Genomic DNA, 22,652 nt, shown 5'->3' on the forward strand with positions numbered 1-22,652 from the left:
ATCTTAATTCCAGTAAGTCTTTTTAATTTATTAATTATTTTTTTTAGATAAATGGGTGTCACTTTCTGTAAAAAACATCTAAAATGCATTATAATCTTCTTATAGCACAGTATAAGTATAGTTACAAGTGTATACATATTTATAATGCTTTATGCAATAATTATAACACATTGTCAAGCATTTTAGAATTATTTATGAATGAACCAGTATAGTATTTTGATACTTGACCTTAAAAGTAAAAAAATAAAATTCTTCATAATGGGTTAGGGTTATTGTGCTAAATTATTATGAATATTTATGAGTGCTTATAACTATAATTATACAGTGTATTAAGCAGATTATAACATTACATTACAAGTATATTTATATGGCATTACAGACATGAGTATTGTAAAAGGTTCTAATGACAACTAATTTTGTTGAATCATTGCTTATTGCTGATTGGTTGTTTTATGGTTTAGTAAGGTAAAGTTATCCTCTGCAGGTGATGCAGACAGGGTGGACCACTGATGCTCAACATGAGAAGACACAACTGGACTCAAAAAGACATCAACAACTTATCAGTATCTCAGGTTACATATTGATGTTTTTATAAATGTGTAATTTGACTTAACTCTGTTGCTGCTGTAGTGTTTAAAAGTTTTTGCATTAAATCATATTATTAAAAGAACCCGTTCATCAGCTTCCTGATTGTATTCTCACATTACTGAAATTAGACATCCATCCTTTGGAAAAAGAGTGGAGCATTAATGCTAAATGTTTTATCTGTGTTGTGTTATTATATCCTAAATTATAAATCTAACATTTTCACTCAGTAATGAAGACAAAGTTAGCTCAAATGTAAATATAATTTATTGAAATGCATAAAACACAAAAAGGTGGGTAAAGACTAGAAAATGTAGAGGAAACTTCTCCATCATGGTGAGCAGCTTGACTTGCTGACCTCCCCAATGCTGCTGCTGCTGCTGTCACAGTGGAAGAAGAATACATGGAATTTTACTTGTAGTGGAGTCATTTTACAGTGTGGTATAAGAACTTTTACTTAAGAAAAGGGTCTGAATACTTCTTCCACCACTGCAGATAACAGGCATACTGCATGCAAAATGCATGCCGCTGCAGACATATGCACGTGTACAAACCAAAACAGCTCACCAATCAGTAACAGTGTTGAGACAAAGTCCTTCAGTTACACTTTATAACCAGCATAAACTTCATCAAGGGGCTAAAGGTCATATCTTGTCAAAATGCACACTTAAAGCAAAGCAGCAACAATTACTTGACACAGCATGATGATGGAGCGAGTCCTGCTATTGTTTGGACTGGTGGCCCTAGCCACATCATACACTGTAAGTATTTCTTTATTCATGATTTAATAAGCATGGTGTGATGTTACCACTAAATGACTTACACAGGTTTTGTTTTATTCAGATACCTTTCTCCCCTGAGGTGCATGGTATGTAAAAAAAACTTTAAAAAAAATGAAATAACAGTTGTTGAAAGGCTGTGAAAAGAGTCTGAGCCATGTGTTTGTGTTGCAGAGGTGTATGAGAATGGTGAAGATGAGAACCCCATCCTTAACCTAGGTAAGCTACATTATTCCAGTTGTTTATTGCTCATGTACGTGGACTTTCTGGTATAATATGTTAATCATTTAGTAAAACTCTCTTAGTAACTGTTTTAGATGCATCAAGTTGTTTGTTCCTGTGTTGCAGGATCAGAAGCCAACCTTTTTGAAGGGGACATCTTGATTCCAGTAAGTCTTTTTAATTAATTAATTATTTTTTTTTAGATAAATGGGTGTCACTTTCTGTGAAACATCTAAAATGCAGTATAATCTTCTTATAGCACAGAATAAGTATAGTTACAAGCGTATACATATTTATAATGCTTTATGCAATAATTATAACACATTGTCAAGCATTTTAGAATTATTTATGAATGAACCAGTATAGTATTTTGATACTTGACCTTAAAAGTAAAAAAATAAAATTCTTCATAATGGGTTAGGGTTATTGTGCTAAATTATTATGAATATTTATGAGTGCTTATAACTATAATTATACAGTGTATTAAGCAGATTATAACATTACATTACAAGTATATTTATATGGCATTATAGACATGAGTATTGTAAAAGGTGTTAATGACAACTAATTTTGTTGAATCATTGCTTATTGCTGATTGCTTGTTTTATGGGTACCTTGGTTCTAAACGGTTGTTGTGCAATCACGTTTGGCTGTTGTTCCTCGTTTTCTTGGGCTAACTACAGTGTTATATCTATTTCAGATAACAAGATGGGCTTTATTGTGTGTGTTTTATTCACCATGATTACTTTTATTGTCATAAGTGGTTAAGTCCTTTTTAAATACCTCTCTTATGCTACAGGAAGGAAGGAATGCCCTGGTTGACAAAAGATACAGATGGAAATTTCCAATCCCTTACATTCTGGGTGATGATTTGGGTGAGTTTGTGTGAAAACACATAATAAACATTGCTTGAGCCTATGGTGGTTAGAATCCTCAAACACTCTTATAACCATCTGGGTAATAGAAAATATTCTTATGTGTCTGTTTCTTTCACTCCTCAGATCTGAATGCCAAAGGCTGTGTCCACCAGGCTTTTGAAATGTATCGGCTGAAGTCTTGTATTGACTTCAAACCCTATGAGGGAGAGAAGACTTACATCAAGTTTGAAAAGAGAGGAGGGTATGGCAGTATTTCCAGAATATACTGTTAATGGCTACCATTAGAACCAGAGTTTTACTTTCTGCAAAATTCAAATTATTATTATTATTTTTTTAAAACGTTTTTGATTAATATAAATCAGCTTTAACAATGGATTCAAGTTGAAGCTAACTTCAGTCCTGCTCCCACTGTTATAGGTGTTTCTCCAGCGTTGGGGACCAGCAGACCGGCCAGATTCTGTCTTTGGGGTCAGGCTGTGACCACAAGGCGGTCATTGAGCATGAACTACTTCATGCTCTGGGATTTTACCATGAACAGTCTCGCACAGACAGGGATGACTATGTTGACATCTGGCTGGATCAGGTTACACCAGGTATGTCTAGAAACTAGATGGTCCATTTTCTAGATTTTGTCAATTAAGCTGTAAAACACTATGTTATTATTAGGAGTAATGCTATTAAATGTAATTTTCCTTAGGACTGGAACACAACTTCAACAAATACAATGATGACTTCATCACCGATCAAAACACGGCGTACGACTATGAATCCGTCATGCATTACAGGCCCTTTTCCTTCAATAAAAATGAATCCATCCCCACCATCACCACCAAAATTCCAGAATTCTACAACATCATTGGCCAGTACCTCGACTTCAGTGAGATGGACACCCTCAGGCTCAACAGGATGTACAATTGCTGTACGTATATGTTCATGAGTACATTTCCTATGTTGATCTGTTTTCCTTAAAAGTTAACAGAATGAAATATTATGCAGAAATCCCATACTCACAACATGAACATTTTGAAAAGAATCCTCTAGAAACTATAGTCAGTCAGCTAGTTATGATGAAGTGGTCCAAAACATTTGTCTTGTGTGCCCCAGCTAAGTGTTGAAACAAGTAAAACATGGGCATATATGTCTTTAAAGATACCCATAAGAATCCAAGCTATACAATATCTGGATTAAGGGTTGAAGGAAAGACCACTCTGACGTCTTACTATTTGACATTAGTTAAGTGAAGGTGGGGAATATGTAATTTATAACTTGTCACAAGTTAACAATGCCTTGGCTTGCAGTGTCGATGCTAGCTAATGCTAACGCTAACAATAGCTAACGCTAACTGGTACAGTAGGCAAATGTCCAAAATTAACAATCTGGGTGCCAGTGGCCTTTTCTTCATCATGTAATGTAATCTTATATCATTGCTGTATATTTTGGGGATCTTTATTTCAATTGTTACAACACTTAATTTTAGTGCGCATGGGTCAAATGTTTGGGGCACTTCCCCATAACCAACTGACTGACTATAGTTTACGAGAGATTCTGTCCCACCCTGAGTATGATGTAAAAGCATAATGGCTGATGTGTAAAAATGGTGAATTATTAGAGCCTTGAGGGAGGCGTACAAAAACCTGCTTCGCAAAAATAGTCCAAACTTTTAAATTACCTTAACTCCCCAGCTGGTCCTCTCACCCTGCTGGACCAGTGTGTCTTTGAGTATGCAAGCATCTGCGGGATGATCCAGGCCTCTACTGATGATGCTGACTGGGTCCATACCAAAAGCAGTGTGGAAGCAGAGGATCACACACTCCTGGGAAGGTGCAGAGGTCAGAGTTGAAAAATCTCTCAGTTACTGATTATTTTCAGTTCAGACTCCATGGAAGAAATGAGCAAAAATGCTGTAAGAGCTTGTCTGTCTTCACCATCTAGATGCTGGATACTTCATGTACTTTAACACTTCGACTGGGAATCCTCAGGAGTCTGCACTGCTGGAATCCCGCACCCTCTATCCCAAGAGGAAGCTTCAGTGTTTGCAGTTCTTCTACAAGATGACTGGAAGCTCCGAGGATAGGCTGGTGATCTGGGCTAAGATGGACGATGGCACAGGCACCATTCGTAAAATGAAGAAAATACAAACATTTAATGGTATTTATGAAGCCGGCATGTTGCTGGAGGGCACATTTCACAGCAGCTATCACACAGCTTTGCATTGAGGCAAATACTAATTTGAATATTTGTTTAGCTGCCCAGTAGTTTTACATTTTTAGTCAAATCGAGTTATTTTAAGACACCATATAACATACAAGTTAGACAGTGACTAACTACCAAAGCCAGCAGACTCTGTTGACAAAAACTGTAATTTTTCCTTGCAGAACACATGGGTGGTTTGTCCACTAATGTTGTTAGTTAGTTGTTTGTTGTTATTTTATGACTTTCAGTCATTAATCCAAACTACCTGGCAGCCATAGCAGTACATTGCTTAGCTTCCGTGCGTGTAATCCTTCTTCAAACAAGGAACGTACCTATCACTAATAATACACACTGGCAATGGATGAGGATATGTAGCAACATCATCCAAAAGCCTACGTCAGGTCTTTGCAGGAAAACGTTTTTAGAGGTGTCTGGGTAACTAGCAGTTTGACGTTAAAACATAGATACTTCAACCAAAATAAGAACATTTGGTTGGATTTGTAAACGTAAGGAACACAACTGGGAAAGTTACAGAAGGATATAAAAACCTCAGTCATTTAAAAAAGAAAACAAAAAAAAACCTTTGGACAGAGCCAGGCTAGATGTCTCCCAGAAACGATGGCTCTAGCTTCATACTTCAAGGAAACATACAGACAAGCGATAAATTAAAGGAAGAATGAATGAGTGACTGACTGACTGAGTGAGTAGAAAAATAATGAATGCAAATGCAATTTATTTCTTCTAAAAAAAGTCTGTTTTTTAGATTACCAACTGATCCAAGCGTGGCCTAGGGAACACTGTGTCATATTACCCTTTAACCTAAAGGGAAACTTCCTTATCAGCAAAAAAATAATAATAATCTAAAGTAATTACTGTACCATGAAGGCTGAGGTCTAATGTTAGACAAAGCGTCATGACTTTACTGTCCCACTACTTAACATACAAATTATAGTGCCACACGTGGTAAAATGTGTCATCTTGTCTTTTCCCTGTGACCCAGCGGATGATGACCAAACATGGAAGATCGCCCATGTCCCAATGGAGATTGGGGTAAAATTCCGATATGCTTTCCAAGCCTCTCGTGGTGATCCCATTGCATCAGCTGGGGGCATCTTCATCGATGACATCAGCCTGACTGAGACACGATGCCCTAATGCGGTGTGGAGGATCCAGAACTTCTCTCAGATCATGGAAACATCTAACAACGACACACATATTGACAGCCCTCGTTTCTACAGCCCTGAAGGCTATGGTTACGGTGTCCGTATCTTTCCATTATCATCTTACACTGATTTCACAGGAAATTACGTTGGGTTGTACTTCTACCTGGTCAGTGGAGAGAATGATGTGGTGATGCAGTGGCCAGCCGTAAACAGACAGGCCACCCTGGTGGTGATGGACCAAGATCCAGACATTAAGCTGAGGATGTCCACTGCTCGCAGCCTCACAACTGACATGAGGCCAAGTAAGTGCTTGTTATTAATTTTCCCAATTGGGATAAAGGCACAATAAATAATCAGTTTAATAACGCATGTTGGAATCCGGCTTGCAGCTCTTATGTGAGGAGTTTTCATGTGTGAGCCTGAGTTTTTTCTGGGTCTTCCAGTTTCCTCCCACACTCCAAAGACATGGTTACTCTAAATGTATCATAGGTGTGAATGACACACATGACACATGTGTGAATGGTTATCCGTCTATGTGTCAGTCTGGCGACCTGTCTAGCCATACCCAGTCTCTTGCCAGCTGGGATCGGCTCCAGCTCACAGCAACCAGATATCTAGATAATGAACTATAATGAAGGATAATAAATGAATGATAACTATGATAATCATTAGGTGTGTTGCAACCATTGGACATTGGCATTGGACTGTGAAACATTATTTTGTGAACAAATAAACCTTCATGACCCATTAGTTGTATTTGTTGACCCCTCTAGATGGTGTTTTTGGTATAAAGGCTAAAGGAATAGCACTTTAGTGTGCTTTAAACCCTTTGTTGAACAGAGAGCAATATCTAGTGGGCTCAGAAAATAAAGAAATTGGTTCAGTAAGCTTTAGGATCACTGGGATCACTCTTCACATGGCAGCTCTGTCTTTTTGTGACCTCTAGCATCAGATGGAAAGCTCTTTTGGGACAATCCCTCCAAGGTGGGGAAGCTGGACTCTTCCTGTAATTGCTACAAAGGTCCGTCATGGGGCTGGAGGAACTTTGTCAAGCACTTTGACCTCAGACGGCGCAATTACCTCAAGAATGATGACCTCATCATCTTAATCGACTTTGAGGGTTAGTGCTTCTTGTTTAATATTGTTTGTGTGTGCAGATGCAGACATGACGAGAAAATATTTCTTTGTCCACAGATATAACGTCAATGATCAAAACTGAAGTTCCCATAAAGCCAAAGGAGTAAGGTCTCCCTGGATAATGTCATGATTGACTGCAGGTAGGACATTAGACACTCTTCTGTTTCACAAATTATATACAACTTGTATTTGAAGATACTTTTTTTTCCATTTAGAGAAATCAGATGCAACATACAGCTGGAACAACCTGTGAAGATGAAGAAAGGATGGACAATTTATGTTTTGACACAAAATAAGAGTAATGCAAAAACTTAAAATGTAAAATTATTTCATTATATAATCTATACATAAAGGTTGAAATACATTATGCAAAATAAGCTTTTGAAGGGTGGCATCATTTTGATCAACAAAGTTATTTTGCATTGAACTCATAATAAAAGCTATTAAAGACCAAGTCTCTGGTATGTTCCTTTTGTTTTGTGATGTAAAACTGGCTGCCATATGAGTTACCATTAGAGTTACAAAAGCAATAAGTTGTCCGTGAAGGTTCACAGTCATTCAGGTCATCGAAGTCCAAGAAAGGGTTGAATTAAGGGGCAGCTGGACTGGTTGAGCTGCCTTTGATTCAACCCTTTCTTCAACACAAGTTAATATAATACAATAATAAGCAGTTTGATTTACACATTGAGATCAGTTTGTAAAAAAACAGTTGTATGAAGTTTACTGAGGGTCTGGAGGAAATGTGTCCACTCAGGAAATAACCCTGATGATGACATCAAGGTCTCACTAAAAGAAGCTATTGGTTGCATTATAGAAAATGCAGGATCCAGCTTTTTAGGAACATTACCTTAGCCTTGGTTTAGAACTGTGAAGCACACCCTCCATCTTTGACCCAATTGGTGATTTAAACAGGTCTGGGGTTGTGCCCATTGATTCCTGTTTGCAGAGGTTTGTAAACAATTGACCAACTAGGATTAATGAAAAAGTGGAACATAAGCATCTGAAATAGTGACCAAAATGGTGACATATGTGAATAAGCACATCTGTACATAATAGCTATTTGTGAAGCCACACAGCTCCTAAATTGTTGTATTTTTTTGATCAATGAGATTTGTAGTATTGTAGATTTGTCAACTTGACTTCTATGGGATGGACACACCACTGAGCTCACTGCTGAGCTTGAGTCACACTGGGGATTTAAATTCAGGATATTTGTCTTGTTAATCCCTGAACTTAATGGATGTGCAATAATAAATCACTCAAGTTCTCCTTTTGTACCAACTACACGGTCGCCCATGAAGTTGGAATAAAATATTTTTTACCTCTGTACATGAAATGATTGTGACAATGTGATTTATTCTTGACAGATAAAGTGTATATCTTCTCAAAACTTTATTAATCAATCTCTTCCAAGTATATCACAGTGAAAATGAAACCACAATTAACAGAGGATTGTGTCTGTAAACAAAATTATTCTAACTTTATATATATCAGCTGCATTGACATTTGATACATAAAATCAACTTATCAGGTATTAGTTGTGTTATGGAATTACAGATTGAGGTGTCAGCATACCTTGAAGGCATTATACACACAATAAAAAAATCACTACAGGACTGTATGGGACGTACAAAAGTTCTTTACTAAACATGGAGGACATGGGTTTAAAAATAAAAATAGACAGTGTGTGCTTTCTGAGGAGCTAGTCTCCATGACTTGGTTAAATACAGCTTTGCACAGCCAAAGACAGGACAGAGGTCATACCCATAAACAACACAATTGCCTGTTTTATAAGACTTAAGATTAGAGTCTATATTAATCATTTGTTGATTTTGTTGTCAAGGCCAACAGCTAATTGCCCTCATTACCTGTGCATGCCAGAACTGACAACATGTTAAACTTAAAGGAGGCAGTGAGGACACGTGTGAAATGCCTGTTACTCATTAAACACCATAATCATGATCAAAGTTCTCCTCAAGCTGCTGTCTTTATGGACATGTTTACACTGGCATCAGAGAAACACGTTTGTGTCTGGATCACGACATGGCCTCTGGAGACAGTTTGAAGAAAATTGCTGCGCTGATTGGAGTCTTTGTGGTTTTGAAGGTAGGGAGTTTTTAAAGACTTTGAAAATGAATCATGTTGAGAACAGAAAATGTCTCTGTAGAAGGGTTTACATTTAGACTCTTTTTGTTTGCTAGGTGCAAGCTGTCCCGACACTTACCGGTTGGTCCCTATTAACTTTATTGATCATATGCACATAAAACAAGCTTGATTATGACTTTTTGCTGTAACAAATAATGTATCTTCCAGGTGATTATGCAGATGCTGGTGAACTGAGGGATGACATACCTGAGATCAATAGAGGTAAAGGTTTTAATTCCTGACTTCTATGTGATTGTGTGCTTTGTTAAATGATATTACATTACCAGTGGCAGATTTAGCAATTTGGGGGCCCAAGGCGAATTTAGCTAGGGGGCCCTTCAAATCCTTACTTTTAACAAAAAGAGTTTTATGTTATTTAATTCTGTTGACTTTTTTTGCTCTATATATATATTAACAGCATATATACACACACACACTGTAAAAAATGTTTGTAGAAATTACAGTAAAACACTGTAAAATTGCATCTGAAATAGGTCGTAAACATTGTACATCACCCTAGTAGATACATTTAGTTACTGTAAATCAAAGAATAGTATAAAACTTTAAATTCTACAGCCATAAACTGTAGAAAAGAAAGTAAAGTTGTAAAGTTAATGGAGAAATACCATGATGAACGTGGTTAAAATCCTGCTGCTAGGTGAGCACCATGGTGACACTCACCTGACGCTGTTTACGCACTGTTGGAATGTAACTAACAGTGGTGGAATAAGTATTCAGATCTCTTACTTAAGTAAAAGTACTGATACAACACTGTGAAATTACTCCACTACAAGTAAAAGTCCAGCATTCAAAACTTACTGAGGTAAAAGTAAAAAAGTATCAACATCAAAATGTACTTAAAGTATCAAAAGTAAAAGTACTCATCATGCAGAATGGCTCCACTCAGATTGTTTTTTACATATATTATTTGATTATTATTATTATTGATAGATTTATGTAAGCAGCGTTTCACTGTTGTCAAGATAGGGATCATTTCAACTATACATATGTATACATATAGGCTATATACACTGTAAAAACAAAAATCTGTTTAAATTACGGTAAAATACCAGCTGTGGTTGCCAGAACTTCACCGTAAAAATACAGTGAGCGTATGTAAATGTAAATATCAGCAAAAACTGTAATTTTATACTGAATAATCCCATTACTTTTAGGATAATTGTGTCATCATGGTATTTCTCCATTAACTTTACAACTTTACTTTCTTTTCTACAGTTTATGGCTGTAGAATTTAAAGTTTTATACTATTCTTTGATTTACAGTAACTAAATGTATCTACTAGGGTGATGTACAATGTTTACGACCTATTTCAGATGCAATTTTACAGTGTTTTACTGTAATTTCTACAAACATTTTTTACAGTTAGTTACTAGTTTGCAGTTTACGTTGACAGTCACTGAAAACGTTGGGCCACAACGCCGGATCATCTCCGATGATGACAACACTTTCGTGGTGGTCAACAGAATCAGGACTGCTACTCACCACCTCCTCATTGTTGACATCTCTTCTGTCAGAGCTCGAGCATGACGCGGTTACTATGGTTACCTCCTCCCCTTCTGAATTAGCCGCTGCCTCCTGCTGCTCCTCGACAACCGGCGGTGTTGTCGAAACATTAAAAAATGTTGTCAACTTCGGGAGTGTGTCATTTTTTGATTTCGCCTCCTCCCGCTTCCTTCTTTTGGTGGCACCACTTGGGTAGTTTCGCTTCATTTTCCAACTGTTGATATCAATTTCACCGCTAACGTAACGTCTTCCAAACTTCCCTCCACTTCCGTCACATAACTTTGGAACTCTCGTGATCATGGCCTGGATGGAATAGTCCATTATAACACGAAATGGGAGGGGGTGTAGACGGATACTTTATTTCTTTGTATTTTAGTTTGTTGTCTTTGTTTCCGATTTAAATATACAAATTTACATTTACATTTAAAAACGCAATGGCTGGGGATCACTGAGGGCCCCGATTCCCAGCTGAATGGAGAGTGGGCAGCTGGTCTGGGGGCCCCTGCAGTTCGGGGAAGTTGGTGGGGCCCCAGGCAGTTGCCTACCTTGCCTCTATTGTAAAACCGCGTCTGTACATTACATTACATGTCATTTAGCAGACGCTTTTGTCCAAAGCGACTTACAATAAGATATATCTTTTCTTATATATATATATATCTATATCTTTTCACCCTAAATGTGTTTTTTGCATTTTTAGAGTTAACACACCTGTTTGAGGGAGACATCGCCGGTGATGTAAGTACATGAGTCTGAGTAAAGATTAACTTGAAAAGCCTACTCTTATAATTTCAATGTGTCTTGCAGCCCAGCAGGAATGGAATCCTTGATGAAAAAAGAAGATGGAAGTTCCCCATTCCCTACATCTTAACTGATTCATTAGGTACACTCTGCAGAAAGGAATACATATCCACCAACAAATAATATGATGAGTAGGTTAATGTCATGCACTGATCTGGAATTTCTGTTATTCTGTTATATACAGAACTGAATGCTAAAGGTGTGATCCTCCAGGCTTTTGAGGAATACCGTTTGAGATCTTGTGTGGACTTCAAGCCCTATGAGGGAGAGAGCACCTACATCTCCTTCACCAAGCTGTCTGGGTGAGCTGTAGTTATTCACACTGACTCAGAAATAATCTTAGCTGTTGCACAACTTTATGGGCCATGCTGTCAATTCATCAAAAGCATGTAGGGCGCTTTCACAACCCAGAGTTTAGTCCGTTTCAATCGACTAATGCGGTAAAATTCTTGTTAAAGTTCATTTGGTTGCTTGTGAATGATCCAACCGTACTCTGGTGTGGACCAAAACAACCGGTCCAAGACTACTTGCAAGAGGGGTCTTGGTCCGTTTCCAAATGAAGTGCTGTTCGATTGCACTGTGAATGTAATCTGACCCAATTAAACGAAATGAACCAGAATGCAGCAGATTGTGGCTCCTAATCAATTTGCAAGGCCCCCGTCATAGCACTCTGTGGTCTACCACTGAGCCAAAGCAGAATTATCCTATTTCTTTGTTTGAAGTGAAGTGTATCAAGGCTTGACTTCTCTGAATATACAGGTGTCTGATCGCAGCTTGTTGGAAAAAATGGATCGACATATTATTGAGGACCTGGAGGGTCAACAGCCGCTTATTCTGAACATTTATTTACAAATCTGTTTGGTTGGAACACTAGAGCAGGACTACAGCCAGTATAATCAAAGGTACTTGGGGTGTGTTCAGCTCCATGTTGCTTTACTTATTTCCATGTTTACATTTTTCACCGCCAACTTTCCAACCAATAAGAAAAAAACCTGAGTGTATTTCCAGCCCTCTGCCTTCGTACACGCCCCTACACAAATCATTTTTTATTTGGTCCGCTTACATTTCTGCACTGTGAAAGCAAACCAGACTAAATACAAAAGCTTTCACACCAACAGCAGTTGTTGCAAACTAAACAGTCCATTCGGACCAAAAGCTCTTAGTTCGGTTCGTTTTCGTCGGTGTGAAAGCATCAATCGCACTCGGGTGCGCACTAAATCAAGCGGACCAAGACCTCCAAAAAGAGGTGGTCTTGGTCCGCTTGATTCCGCACCAAATGCCAAAGCGAATCTGGACCAACTCAGGTCTAAACGAACTATTCGAAATGCATCAGTGCTTAATTTGCGTGCTGCGTCTATATTCCCCTACATTTGGCTAATTTGAATATTCAAATTTATTTGAATATTCAAATTAGCCATGTGTTGTGCTGCTGCTGAAATAATGTCGGGGAAATACTGGTATGAAATTAATTTAATCTAATATAGGCCTACATGTTTCATTCGGTACAACCTCATACATTTCAAAATCCTTCTCAGAGTAGCATACTGATAACAATATCATCCACTGTGTTCAATAACTGTCTGAATCTCACCATGTCTCAAACCAAGCTTAAAGTAGAATTTAATTAAATCTTCCAAAGGAGCCATAGCCTATTCTTGCTTGTCGTTTTGTTTCGTTATTAGGGCTATATTATTACGTGACAGTATCTTGTTATAACGAGAAACATTCATTATCTCGAAATAACGTGATAGTATGTCATTATAACGAGATAAATGGAGGATATTTTTATAAGGGTGGCAGCAATATGCTTCCGTAGTTAATTGATCAGCTGTGTTGTGTTTTACCGGCACACAGCTCGCTAACACACACGTTTACATGTTTTAACCTATGAAATCATTAATCAAAATACTTCACTTAAATCTGAGATTCAAACATATGCTGGGAAAGCTAAATTAGGTATGTCACTACTTTGGAAAGCCAATCAAAAGACACTTGAAACCTACAGCGCTGAGCTGACTCAGAATAAAAACTGAAAACAAACTACTTCATCAAAACCGATATTAGCCCATTCATGTATCACAACCACTAATGCTGTGCCAGCCACTGCCAGTGACAAACTAACAAGCTAACAAACAAAATAAACAAGCTAAAGGATGCTAACGCTACTTAGCATCCTGATGCGTCTGCGATTGAGAAAATAGGGCAGATGCCGACATGACCACTGCAGTCTTTTAAACATATCTGGAGGCAGTCTTTAAGTTGATTGTGGTGTTAATTGAATTTTCTGTCTTGTCGTTTCAGATGCTGGTCCTTTGTTGGAGATGATAAAACAGGCCAGAATGTGTCCATTGGGGAGAGGTGCGACACTAAGTCTATTGTGCAGCACGAGCTCCTTCATGCTCTAGGCTTTTACCATGAACAGTCTCGCTCAGATAGAGATGACTATGTCAAAATCTGGTGGGACCAGATTATAGAAGGTGCGTCACAACTATTTCATCTTATTTTTCATTCACAGCCATGGCCAAGATTTTAGAAGTCCAAATTCCACCATCTGCCAGAATCTTCCAGAATCTGTAACTTAAATATTTAAAATAATAACAAAATAAATTGATATTTAGTAAAACAATTTTAAGTTCACTAGTGCAGATTGGTTGAAGAATATATGAATACAAAACCGTATACAGTGTTGGAGGCAGGGTCCCGTTCCCTCACCCCTCCCTTTCCAAGCAAGTAGTAGAACTTATGGTGGTCTTCAGGTAACCTAAAATCATGAAAGGCCCTCATTGCTAAGTGGTTAAAAAACGAAATACACCACAGTAAATTAAAACAAATATTTTTGAAAGGAATGGAGGTTTTATAGCATTTACATTTACATATGTTAATCTGGGAGAACTGTTTGAGGAAGTGGATATACTGTCACATGACAATGTAACTTTCTCCTCAGGGATGGGACACAATTTCAACAAGTATGAAGATGACTTCATCACTGATCTAAACACACCGTATGATTATGAGTCCATCATGCACTACAGGCCGTTTTCCTTCAACAAGAATGACAGCATCCCCACAATCACCACCGCCATTCCATTTTTTAACGAGGTCATTGGCCAGCGGCTGGATTTCAGTGCTGTAGACATCACCAGGGTCAACCGCATGTACGACTGTGGTGAGTGTCTCCTTTATTCTGGCAGAGAAGGCAGTTAAGAAGTGTAAAATCCAGGTGTGTATATGTATAAGTTTGATTAAATAGTTCTCACATTGAAGCTAATCAATGCAGCTTCAGTAGATCCATACTTCCCCAAATTAATTTGGAGCATGCACTTTCTCTGTCTTCTGTGTTGTGCTTTGTTGGTTAACTACTGATAACTACTCTGTTCCAGCCAACACACACACTCTCCTGGACCAGTGCTCCTTTGAGCTGATCAACATCTGTGGAATGATTCAAAACGAAGAGGACAATGCAGACTGGGTCCAGACTCTGAGCAGTCCAGCTGATGCAGACCACACCTTGGCAGGGCGCTGCAGAGGTACTGAGCTAATCTGCTAGGTATATCATACATTTTGTAGTGATGTGCCAGTGAAACCTCATAGTGCTTTAGGTGTAAAGAAAAAGGTTCAAGCAATGTTAATTGAGTGTGCTTTCTATCCTTTGTTATACAGAGAGCACCATCTATATAAAAGGGCTATAAAAAAGAAGATAAATAAATATGTTAATAATAGACAAACAAAAAAAAAATGAAACATTGATATCAAATGTCACATCCATGAGGTGATAAAGTGGTCCCTCTAGAACAAAATCACCCATTCTTGAATAAAATGCAAAATAAATGATTCAATTTTACTTATAAGAATCTATTAAAACACTTTAAATAAAGCTACACATATTAAACATTAGCTAGTTGCCCATAAGCATGCATATTAGAAGCATATTGGCTTTTATGAGTCATTATAAAGCACTTTTTAGGCCATTGCATTTTCTCTTAAAAAAAACCTTATTACTGCTTATTGTTAATAAGTAGGGAAGTTGTTGTGCATGGGCCTTATAAGGTCGTAGTACCACAACAATTGTCATTCTCCCTTAATTACATGGAATAATATTTTGACTAATTTCTGTGTAACATAACATAAAACTACAAGTATTAATAGTGCCACTCCATGTTTTACAAGCATTAGCTAGTTAGCTCTGTTAGTTATGCAGCTAGCGGTCTGACCTGCAGACTCAGGTCCACTTTGATACAGTATTTCCTATCAACAAACAGCCCTCCATTTGAGGCTGTGTTCGACCCTTGTCCTGCTGTGTTGACTTTGAGCTTCCAGTCCAGGCAGCGTCAGCTAATGGCACCGCTATTTGCATGACAGGGGATGTAACGCACGTTCAGCAATACTCTTAATGACAATTGTAAATCATCTCAGTACCGTATTCTCAGTCATCAGACTGACCGAACATTTAATGACATCTTAATGAAAAGACCAAATGTCACCACTTATGTTCTCAGGACAACCAATGCCATCCAACCATATTTAGCAAGTACATGAGTACATGGATTAATATATGTCAAATACTGGTGAATGAGTCTACTCTAGAATGTGGAATATTTACATCATTTTGAAGAAATGTGGACACTGTTAACAGCAGTTAGTTTTTTGTTTTGTTACATAAAAATAGATAATTTTTAAAGCAATGTAATTCATGAACATCACTTACTTACTATCAATAAGCAGTCATGAAGTTATTGAGAAAAAACTCTTTTTTGTAGAATATGGTCTTGCAGAATAAAACATTAATGCATGCTTTATAATTACTAATGAAAATCCAATGTTATTCATATGCATGCTCAGGCACCTAGTTAAAAGCTAATATCTGTAGGCTACTTTATCATAAAGTATCAGTGCATCAAATATCAAATCATGGCTTAATGCTCTAATCCCAGTTGTCATTAAAATTCAGATAACACAATATGTAATGATGGCCGCTCCTCTTTCTAGATTCTGGCTACTTCATGAAGTTTGACACATCTTCTGGTACACTTGGAAGCAGCGCCTTGCTGGAGTCAAGAATCCTCTACCCCAAGAGAGACGAGCAGTGCCTGCAGTTCTTCTACAAGATGACCGGAGCAGCTGGGGACAAACTGGTGATATGGATAAGGACTGATGATGGGACAGGAAATGTACGCTCTGTCAAGAAGATCCACACCATTACAGGTATTTACCTTATGTTATCATTACTATGCCAATTAAGAATACACTACTGTCTGTACCAGGGATGGGCAACTTAAATGCTGGAGGGTGCCGCAATTTTTCATCGACTCTACCACAGGGCCACATATAGGACCGTTCACTTAACCAGATATGATGAACTGCAATTTTAAATATGTTTACAGTGCAGTAACTTAACATATTTCATGCTCAAATGCATGTATAACAGTATACATAAGAATACAAAAGGTTTGAAGCAAATTTTCATTTGTCCTTCATTTATTTCTCTCAAGGAATTATTGAGGGCAACCCCTTATTTACAATGATGTCGAGAGTACAGAGAAAACACAAAACAGTACAGACAAAACATGCAAAAACATTACAAACAGTTACAGTTAAAGGCAGAGTTATTGTTTATCATAGTTTTAAACTGGCCCATAGTTATATTTGTGGTGAGTTTGAGTGAATGTTGTAAGATGTTCCAGGTAGATGCAGCAGAAAAACTGAAAGCAGTTTTTCCAAATTCAGTATTTGTCCGAGGATCATTGAGCATTAAGCAATCGTAGAGCATGTTGGATAAATACTATGTGACCAGTTTAATAAAGTGCTGAGGTATGGTGGCATGTTGCCTATCAAGACTTAATAAATAAAAAATAACCACTTACTGTGATTTCTTTTTTTTTTCAGTGCAAGAACAGCAGACCAACATTAATTGCAAGAAGTCATTTTGCGCATTTTTACACTGCACTTTTAAGATTTAATGCTCAAATGCATGTAGTTGTACTGAGGGCCACTTCAAGTGAGGCTGCGGGCTATGCGGCCCCCGGGCCTCCAGTTGCCCATCCCTTGTCTATACTAATACCTGTCTACTGTCTAATATTTGCTATTGCACAGTGCAATATAAAATCATTAATGAAAAACAAGTTATGTAGTGTTGGGGTTTGTCACATTGTAAGACTAATATGAAACACAAACTAATCAAGCAGGCCAAAATATTTTGCATTTAATTTATTAATCTTTCAATGTATAATTAATTCCCAATGAAATTGCAATAAATCACCTGCTTCCGTCTTTCAGGTAATGGAGATCCTGCCTGGAAAATAGCCCATGCGACTCTAAGGGTGAAAGAAAAGTTCCGCTATTTCTTCCAAGGTGTCAGAGGATCATCCAACTCCTCGGGTGCCATCTTAGTGGATGACATCACTCTTACTGAGACCATTTGCCCCAGTGCTGTCTGGCAAATCCACAACTTCACTGGTCTTCTTGACACCACTCCTGTCGGCAGTCCAATTAAAAGCGATTGCTTCGTAAGCTCAGAGGGATACTCATTCGGCATCAATGTTTACCCAAATGGAAGAGAGGTTGGTTACCCGGACTATGTTGGTATGGCCTTGCATCTCTGCAGTGGGGAAAATGATGCAGTGATGGAGTGGCCAGCAAAAAACAGGCAGGCAACCATTGTTGCCATGGACAAGGACCCTGATGTAAAACTGAGAATGTCTTCTACTAGAAGCTTCACCACAGGTAGGCCCAGATCACCGGCATTTAGGAAAAAGACTAGCCAGATGAAAGGTTTGGTTAAGCTAAATTACACCCTAAAGCTATACACATAGGTTTTGTTTTATTTAGGCTTTGGATTTTTTCAACACAAATTCAGAAACATTTCTCGACAGATACTTCAGCGTCCTCCTTGTAATATCGGCTTAAAACAAACAAATAAGTCCTTAACACCAGGACTTACAGAATTCTACCACACCCTACAATTTCACATGCACATTGGCAACATTTTCTCATGCCAATTTACAATTTTTATATACACGGTCATCCATAAAGTCAGAATGAAATATTTTTTTTCCCTCTTTCTATGAAGTGATTGTGACATTGTGATTTATTCTTGACAGATAAAGTATATCTTCTCAAAACTTGATTAATAAATCTCTTCCAAAGATATCACAATGAAAATGAAACCACAATTAACAGAGGATTGTGTCTGAAAACAAAATATTGCAACTTTATAAATATATAGATTTATGAGCACTGATTTTTAAAAGCTTTCACACCCTCTTTCCTGTTTCTATTAACCAAATAATTTCATTATGAACAATCTATCTTCACATTATCTCCCAACCTGGCATCCTGTTTTTTTTTTTTTCATAACTACACCCTTGACCTCCACCCCCAGACACTGATCCCCGCTGGAACAAACCATCACTCACTTCGGAATCTGTGTGGGATGACAGCTGCCAGTGCGTCCGTGGTCGAGACTTTGGCTGGCCCACATTCATTTCTCACAATCAGCTAAAGAAGAGGAGCTACCTGAAGAACGATGACCTCATCATTACTGCTGAATTCAATGGTGAGAATCAAAAATTTGTGGTGGGAACAGCAGTTCTTTCCAGTGTACTGAATCTTTAGAATCCGTTCTTTAAAAAGATAAGTACAAAAGATTCGTACCACCAATCATTCAGTACTCAACCAGAGCTATGATTGTATCAGTACTCACCAAAATGAAACACGGCCTAGTGCTGCGTTCTGCTCGCTAACGGTCATACATCAAAAAGCCAATTTGCTGAGAATAAAGTAGGATAAAGTTTGCAAACTCAGAGTTGCAATAACAATTATAAAACACACAGTAATACAAGACTATTAAGTGGAACAAAATTAGCTTACTGTATCAAACCTTTCTTGCCTTCCTTCTCCTTCTTGCATGAATTACTTTAATTTATACCAAAACTTATTTAAACACAAAAAATAATTTAATATGCAAGATTACTGTGAAAACTAATCTTATGCCTCTTCGGGGGTGCTAAACAATAAAACATTGAACTTCTTAATGTTATCGTTACAGTTTAATCTCAGTTGATTTAGTTTTTCCGATAGACAGGAAGTCTCCTTTCGTCCTCTCAAAATAAAATCATCCGGTATCAAAACAGGCGACTCTCACAGGGCTCCAGTTCACTGAACCAGTACTTCAGTGAACTGAATGGCGGAGGCAGTACGTTCTTTGAATGTCTCACTGAGTGTGACGGAGAGCGAATAAGAAATCTCATTCAACTGCACCAGTACTTCAGTACATGAAGTGAAACACCGACTGAGATGCCAACAGGGAATAGCAGTTCCTTTGAGAGGGTGAGAGGGAGCTCCGGAGCAGAAGGTGGCGGTGGTGCACCTATTGCTGGTTGCCAACCGCAGGTAGAACACAAAATACGAAAAAAATTAATAAAAAAGAAGAAGTCTGGAGTGAGGGGCGGACTTGAGCAGCTCTGTGCTTATGCTACTTAGCAAGTACGGTCTGGAGAGAGAGACACACGAGACGGGACGGGAGTTGAGAAAAGAACTAAACTTTTCAGGAAGGGATTCAGTACCTTTTGTTCTGCCAAGTGATTTGTTCTTTTGAATGAATCGTTCAAGAACGAGACATCACTATTGAAAATATCAGCTCTATGGTCAGTCTGCCAAACATCAGCTAATTTTCTGGCTAAATTTCCTGCAAATTACTTTGATGATGATTTTTTTCATTTTACATATCGTCACACTGTTAAAATAATCGCCTAAGTCATTTTTTGGTCAAATTTTTTTGTTTTTATTGTTGCCTAAATCATCTCCTCATGATGCCGGCTACCTATGGTAAAATCGCATACATCCTCAGTTGATCACATCATGTGATTTTACCCCTTTAAGATTATCACTTCTTTGACAATTTGCCACATTCATAGGCATCAGATAAGAACCCAGCAAAGAAGAGCTAGAGGGAGATTGTTTCGTTATCAGTTTAGTTATCAGTGTTTTATTGTTGACACTAATACTGGCAACACTTTACTCTAAGGTGTCTACATAAGAGTGACATGAGCGTCTCATAAACATGACATGGGATGTGTCATGAACATTAATGACACTTTGAAGTAACATTAATGCTCATGATACGTGTCATGTCATGTTTCTGACAGGCTTGTGTGACTCTTATGTAGACACCTTCAAAATAAAGTGTTACCATATCTTGTTACCATATCAAGTCACAAAGGCATCTTCAAAAAACTGCCCAAGTCATTTATTTCTCTTAAGTTCCATCATTTACACACAGTGTTATTACTATGCCAATAGCCGTCCTTTGTTACATCCTTTTTGAGTGAAATGATCAATAAATGTCATATGTTACACTTTTGGTGAAGTTTTTTGTGTTTCCTGCAAAACTTGAAAAAATGAGTTAGGCTATTATTTTTACAGGGTGACGATGTCCATTTATTAACTTTATTTTTGTCTAAGATTTGACCCACCTGATCAAGACTGAGGTACCTGTCGAACCAACTGCACTAAATGATGACATCACAGATGAGAAGCCAAGCAGCGAGGAAGAAATGAGACCGGACACTCCAAAACACAGAGAAGCACGTGCCGCCAACCCCTGTCATCCCAACCCTTGTTCTAACGGAGGCGTGTGTGTGGAGAATGAGGGGAAAGCCTCGTGCAGGTGTGTGATTGTGTTTGCATGGGTGGACATTTGTATTACAATTTTTTTTTAATTGCAGGGATTTTAATTTTAGATTTTAAGGTTGAATTTATTGGGTCATCATAGTGAAAAATGTTTACATACTTTAAAACAGTGGTTCTCAACTGGTCTGGCTTCAGTATTCACCATCACTGCGTAATGACCAGCCGCGACCCAAATCGAGGAAAATGTTTAACTTCCCAAATGTATTTAATGAAAAGATGGTGCAGTTTGAACCTGTGATTGTACAGAATATCACTATATGCCAACTCAAAAAAACAATTTTAATGATAAACCAAAACGACCAGCAGGTGGCGATGCTAGAAAGAGATATGTTCCCTTTTATACTCAATTAGCTGCATCTTAATTAAAAACAAAAAAGAGCATCCTAGGGCCACAAATTAATACAACATAAATAACAATTCAGGCTTTTTTTGAAAAACAGATTTAATTGTGCTTTCATGCACAAACATGAAATAATAAAGTCCAACTACTGAGAAGAATTTTCAAAGACTTTCTTCTATGCTGTGAAATGGCGGCTGTCTACAAGCATTACAGGGCATTATTGTGTAAATAGACGGCACTCAACTGCATTAAAAATCCCCTTCAAAATAAAACCACAGATTTTTTGGCCCGCGACCCACCAAAACCAGGTCTGACCTACTTTTGGTTGAGAATCACTGCTTTAAAACATGTCTGGAGTGGGACTTTGAATTCTGTTTTCCCCTACTTTTAGCCTTTTCAATGCTAAGCTTTCCCTTTCCCTTACTGGCTTTAGTGTTACACTTAATGCACAGACAGTGTGATGTGGTTACTATCTTTTCAAACCATTTATGTAACTTTAATACTGGTGTTTTATAGACTACTCCCTTCCCACTGCTTGAGTTACTCCTGCTAGCCGTATGGTATATGACAATACAAATTTAGAATGAGGTTGAATCAAAAGTTAAGCCTGTATATTCATGTTGACACTAGTTTAAAACATTTTTTCATGCTTCCTGAAATAATTTTTCATAGTAAAATAAATCTGTCTTCTGATTTTCAGATGTGCATCAAGCCAGACCACCTACTATGCTGGTAAGAGGTGTGAGGAACTGAACATAGACAGAGGCATTCTGGGAGCTCTGATCGGTGGAGCAGCAGGGATAGTAGTTCTGACACTGGCCATCTTCACTGTCATTAGGAGAGCTCAGTGAAACACAAACTTCCAAGAAAAAATGTGTCCTCTGGATTCATTCAGAAGAGAAGGTGGTGCCAATACTATTGGCATTGACCTGGTATGTCCCCACATGAAAATAAGTCTTTTTTTTTTGTTGCCTTAGACTGAGCCTGGAAATCAAGTCCCAACAACCACAGATTAACTTCAACTGTCGAATTTGATGTCTTCCTAAATGAACAACTTTTTGCAGAAAAGAATGAGTTATGGGGGTTTGTTTAATTCATATGATAAAAATAATAAGTAGTTTGCTTAATTAATTATGTTATGATAAACATTTGGATAAAAAACTTCTGAATAATGCATAGTAAATAAACAATGCAACACATA

The 22,652-nt window shown here is 37.8% G+C and overlaps 2 protein-coding genes across 2 annotated transcripts; both read left to right on the forward strand.

Moving 5' to 3' along the window:
* The first annotated feature begins 1,286 nt into the window (after positions 1-1,286).
* On the forward strand, positions 1,287-7,269 carry mep1a.1 (meprin A, alpha (PABA peptide hydrolase), tandem duplicate 1). Its single transcript, XM_059356691.1, has 14 exons — positions 1,287-1,346; positions 1,429-1,453; positions 1,539-1,583; positions 1,713-1,753; positions 2,386-2,461; positions 2,588-2,705; positions 2,882-3,057; positions 3,162-3,383; positions 4,147-4,293; positions 4,397-4,612; positions 5,658-6,122; positions 6,767-6,940; positions 7,015-7,097; positions 7,173-7,269. Exons 1-13 carry the CDS (start codon positions 1,287-1,289, stop codon positions 7,062-7,064), a joined length of 1,815 nt encoding a protein of 604 aa, XP_059212674.1. The 3' UTR covers positions 7,065-7,097; positions 7,173-7,269.
* Positions 7,270-9,000: 1,731 nt separating this feature from the next.
* On the forward strand, positions 9,001-22,644 carry mep1a.2 (meprin A, alpha (PABA peptide hydrolase), tandem duplicate 2). The gene is made up of 14 exons (XM_059356928.1): positions 9,001-9,063; positions 9,159-9,183; positions 9,271-9,324; positions 11,324-11,361; positions 11,431-11,506; positions 11,609-11,726; positions 13,726-13,901; positions 14,369-14,590; positions 14,805-14,951; positions 16,411-16,626; positions 17,698-18,144; positions 18,803-18,976; positions 20,884-21,088; positions 22,152-22,644. The coding sequence occupies exons 1-14, from the start codon at positions 9,001-9,003 to the stop codon at positions 22,300-22,302; spliced, it is 2,112 nt and encodes a 703-aa protein (XP_059212911.1). The 3' UTR covers positions 22,303-22,644.
* The last annotated feature ends 8 nt before the right edge of the window (positions 22,645-22,652 follow it).

The sequence above is a fragment of the Centropristis striata genome, chromosome 18, assembly GCF_030273125.1.
Source record: "Centropristis striata isolate RG_2023a ecotype Rhode Island chromosome 18, C.striata_1.0, whole genome shotgun sequence".
Taxonomy (NCBI): domain Eukaryota; kingdom Metazoa; phylum Chordata; class Actinopteri; order Perciformes; family Serranidae; genus Centropristis; species Centropristis striata.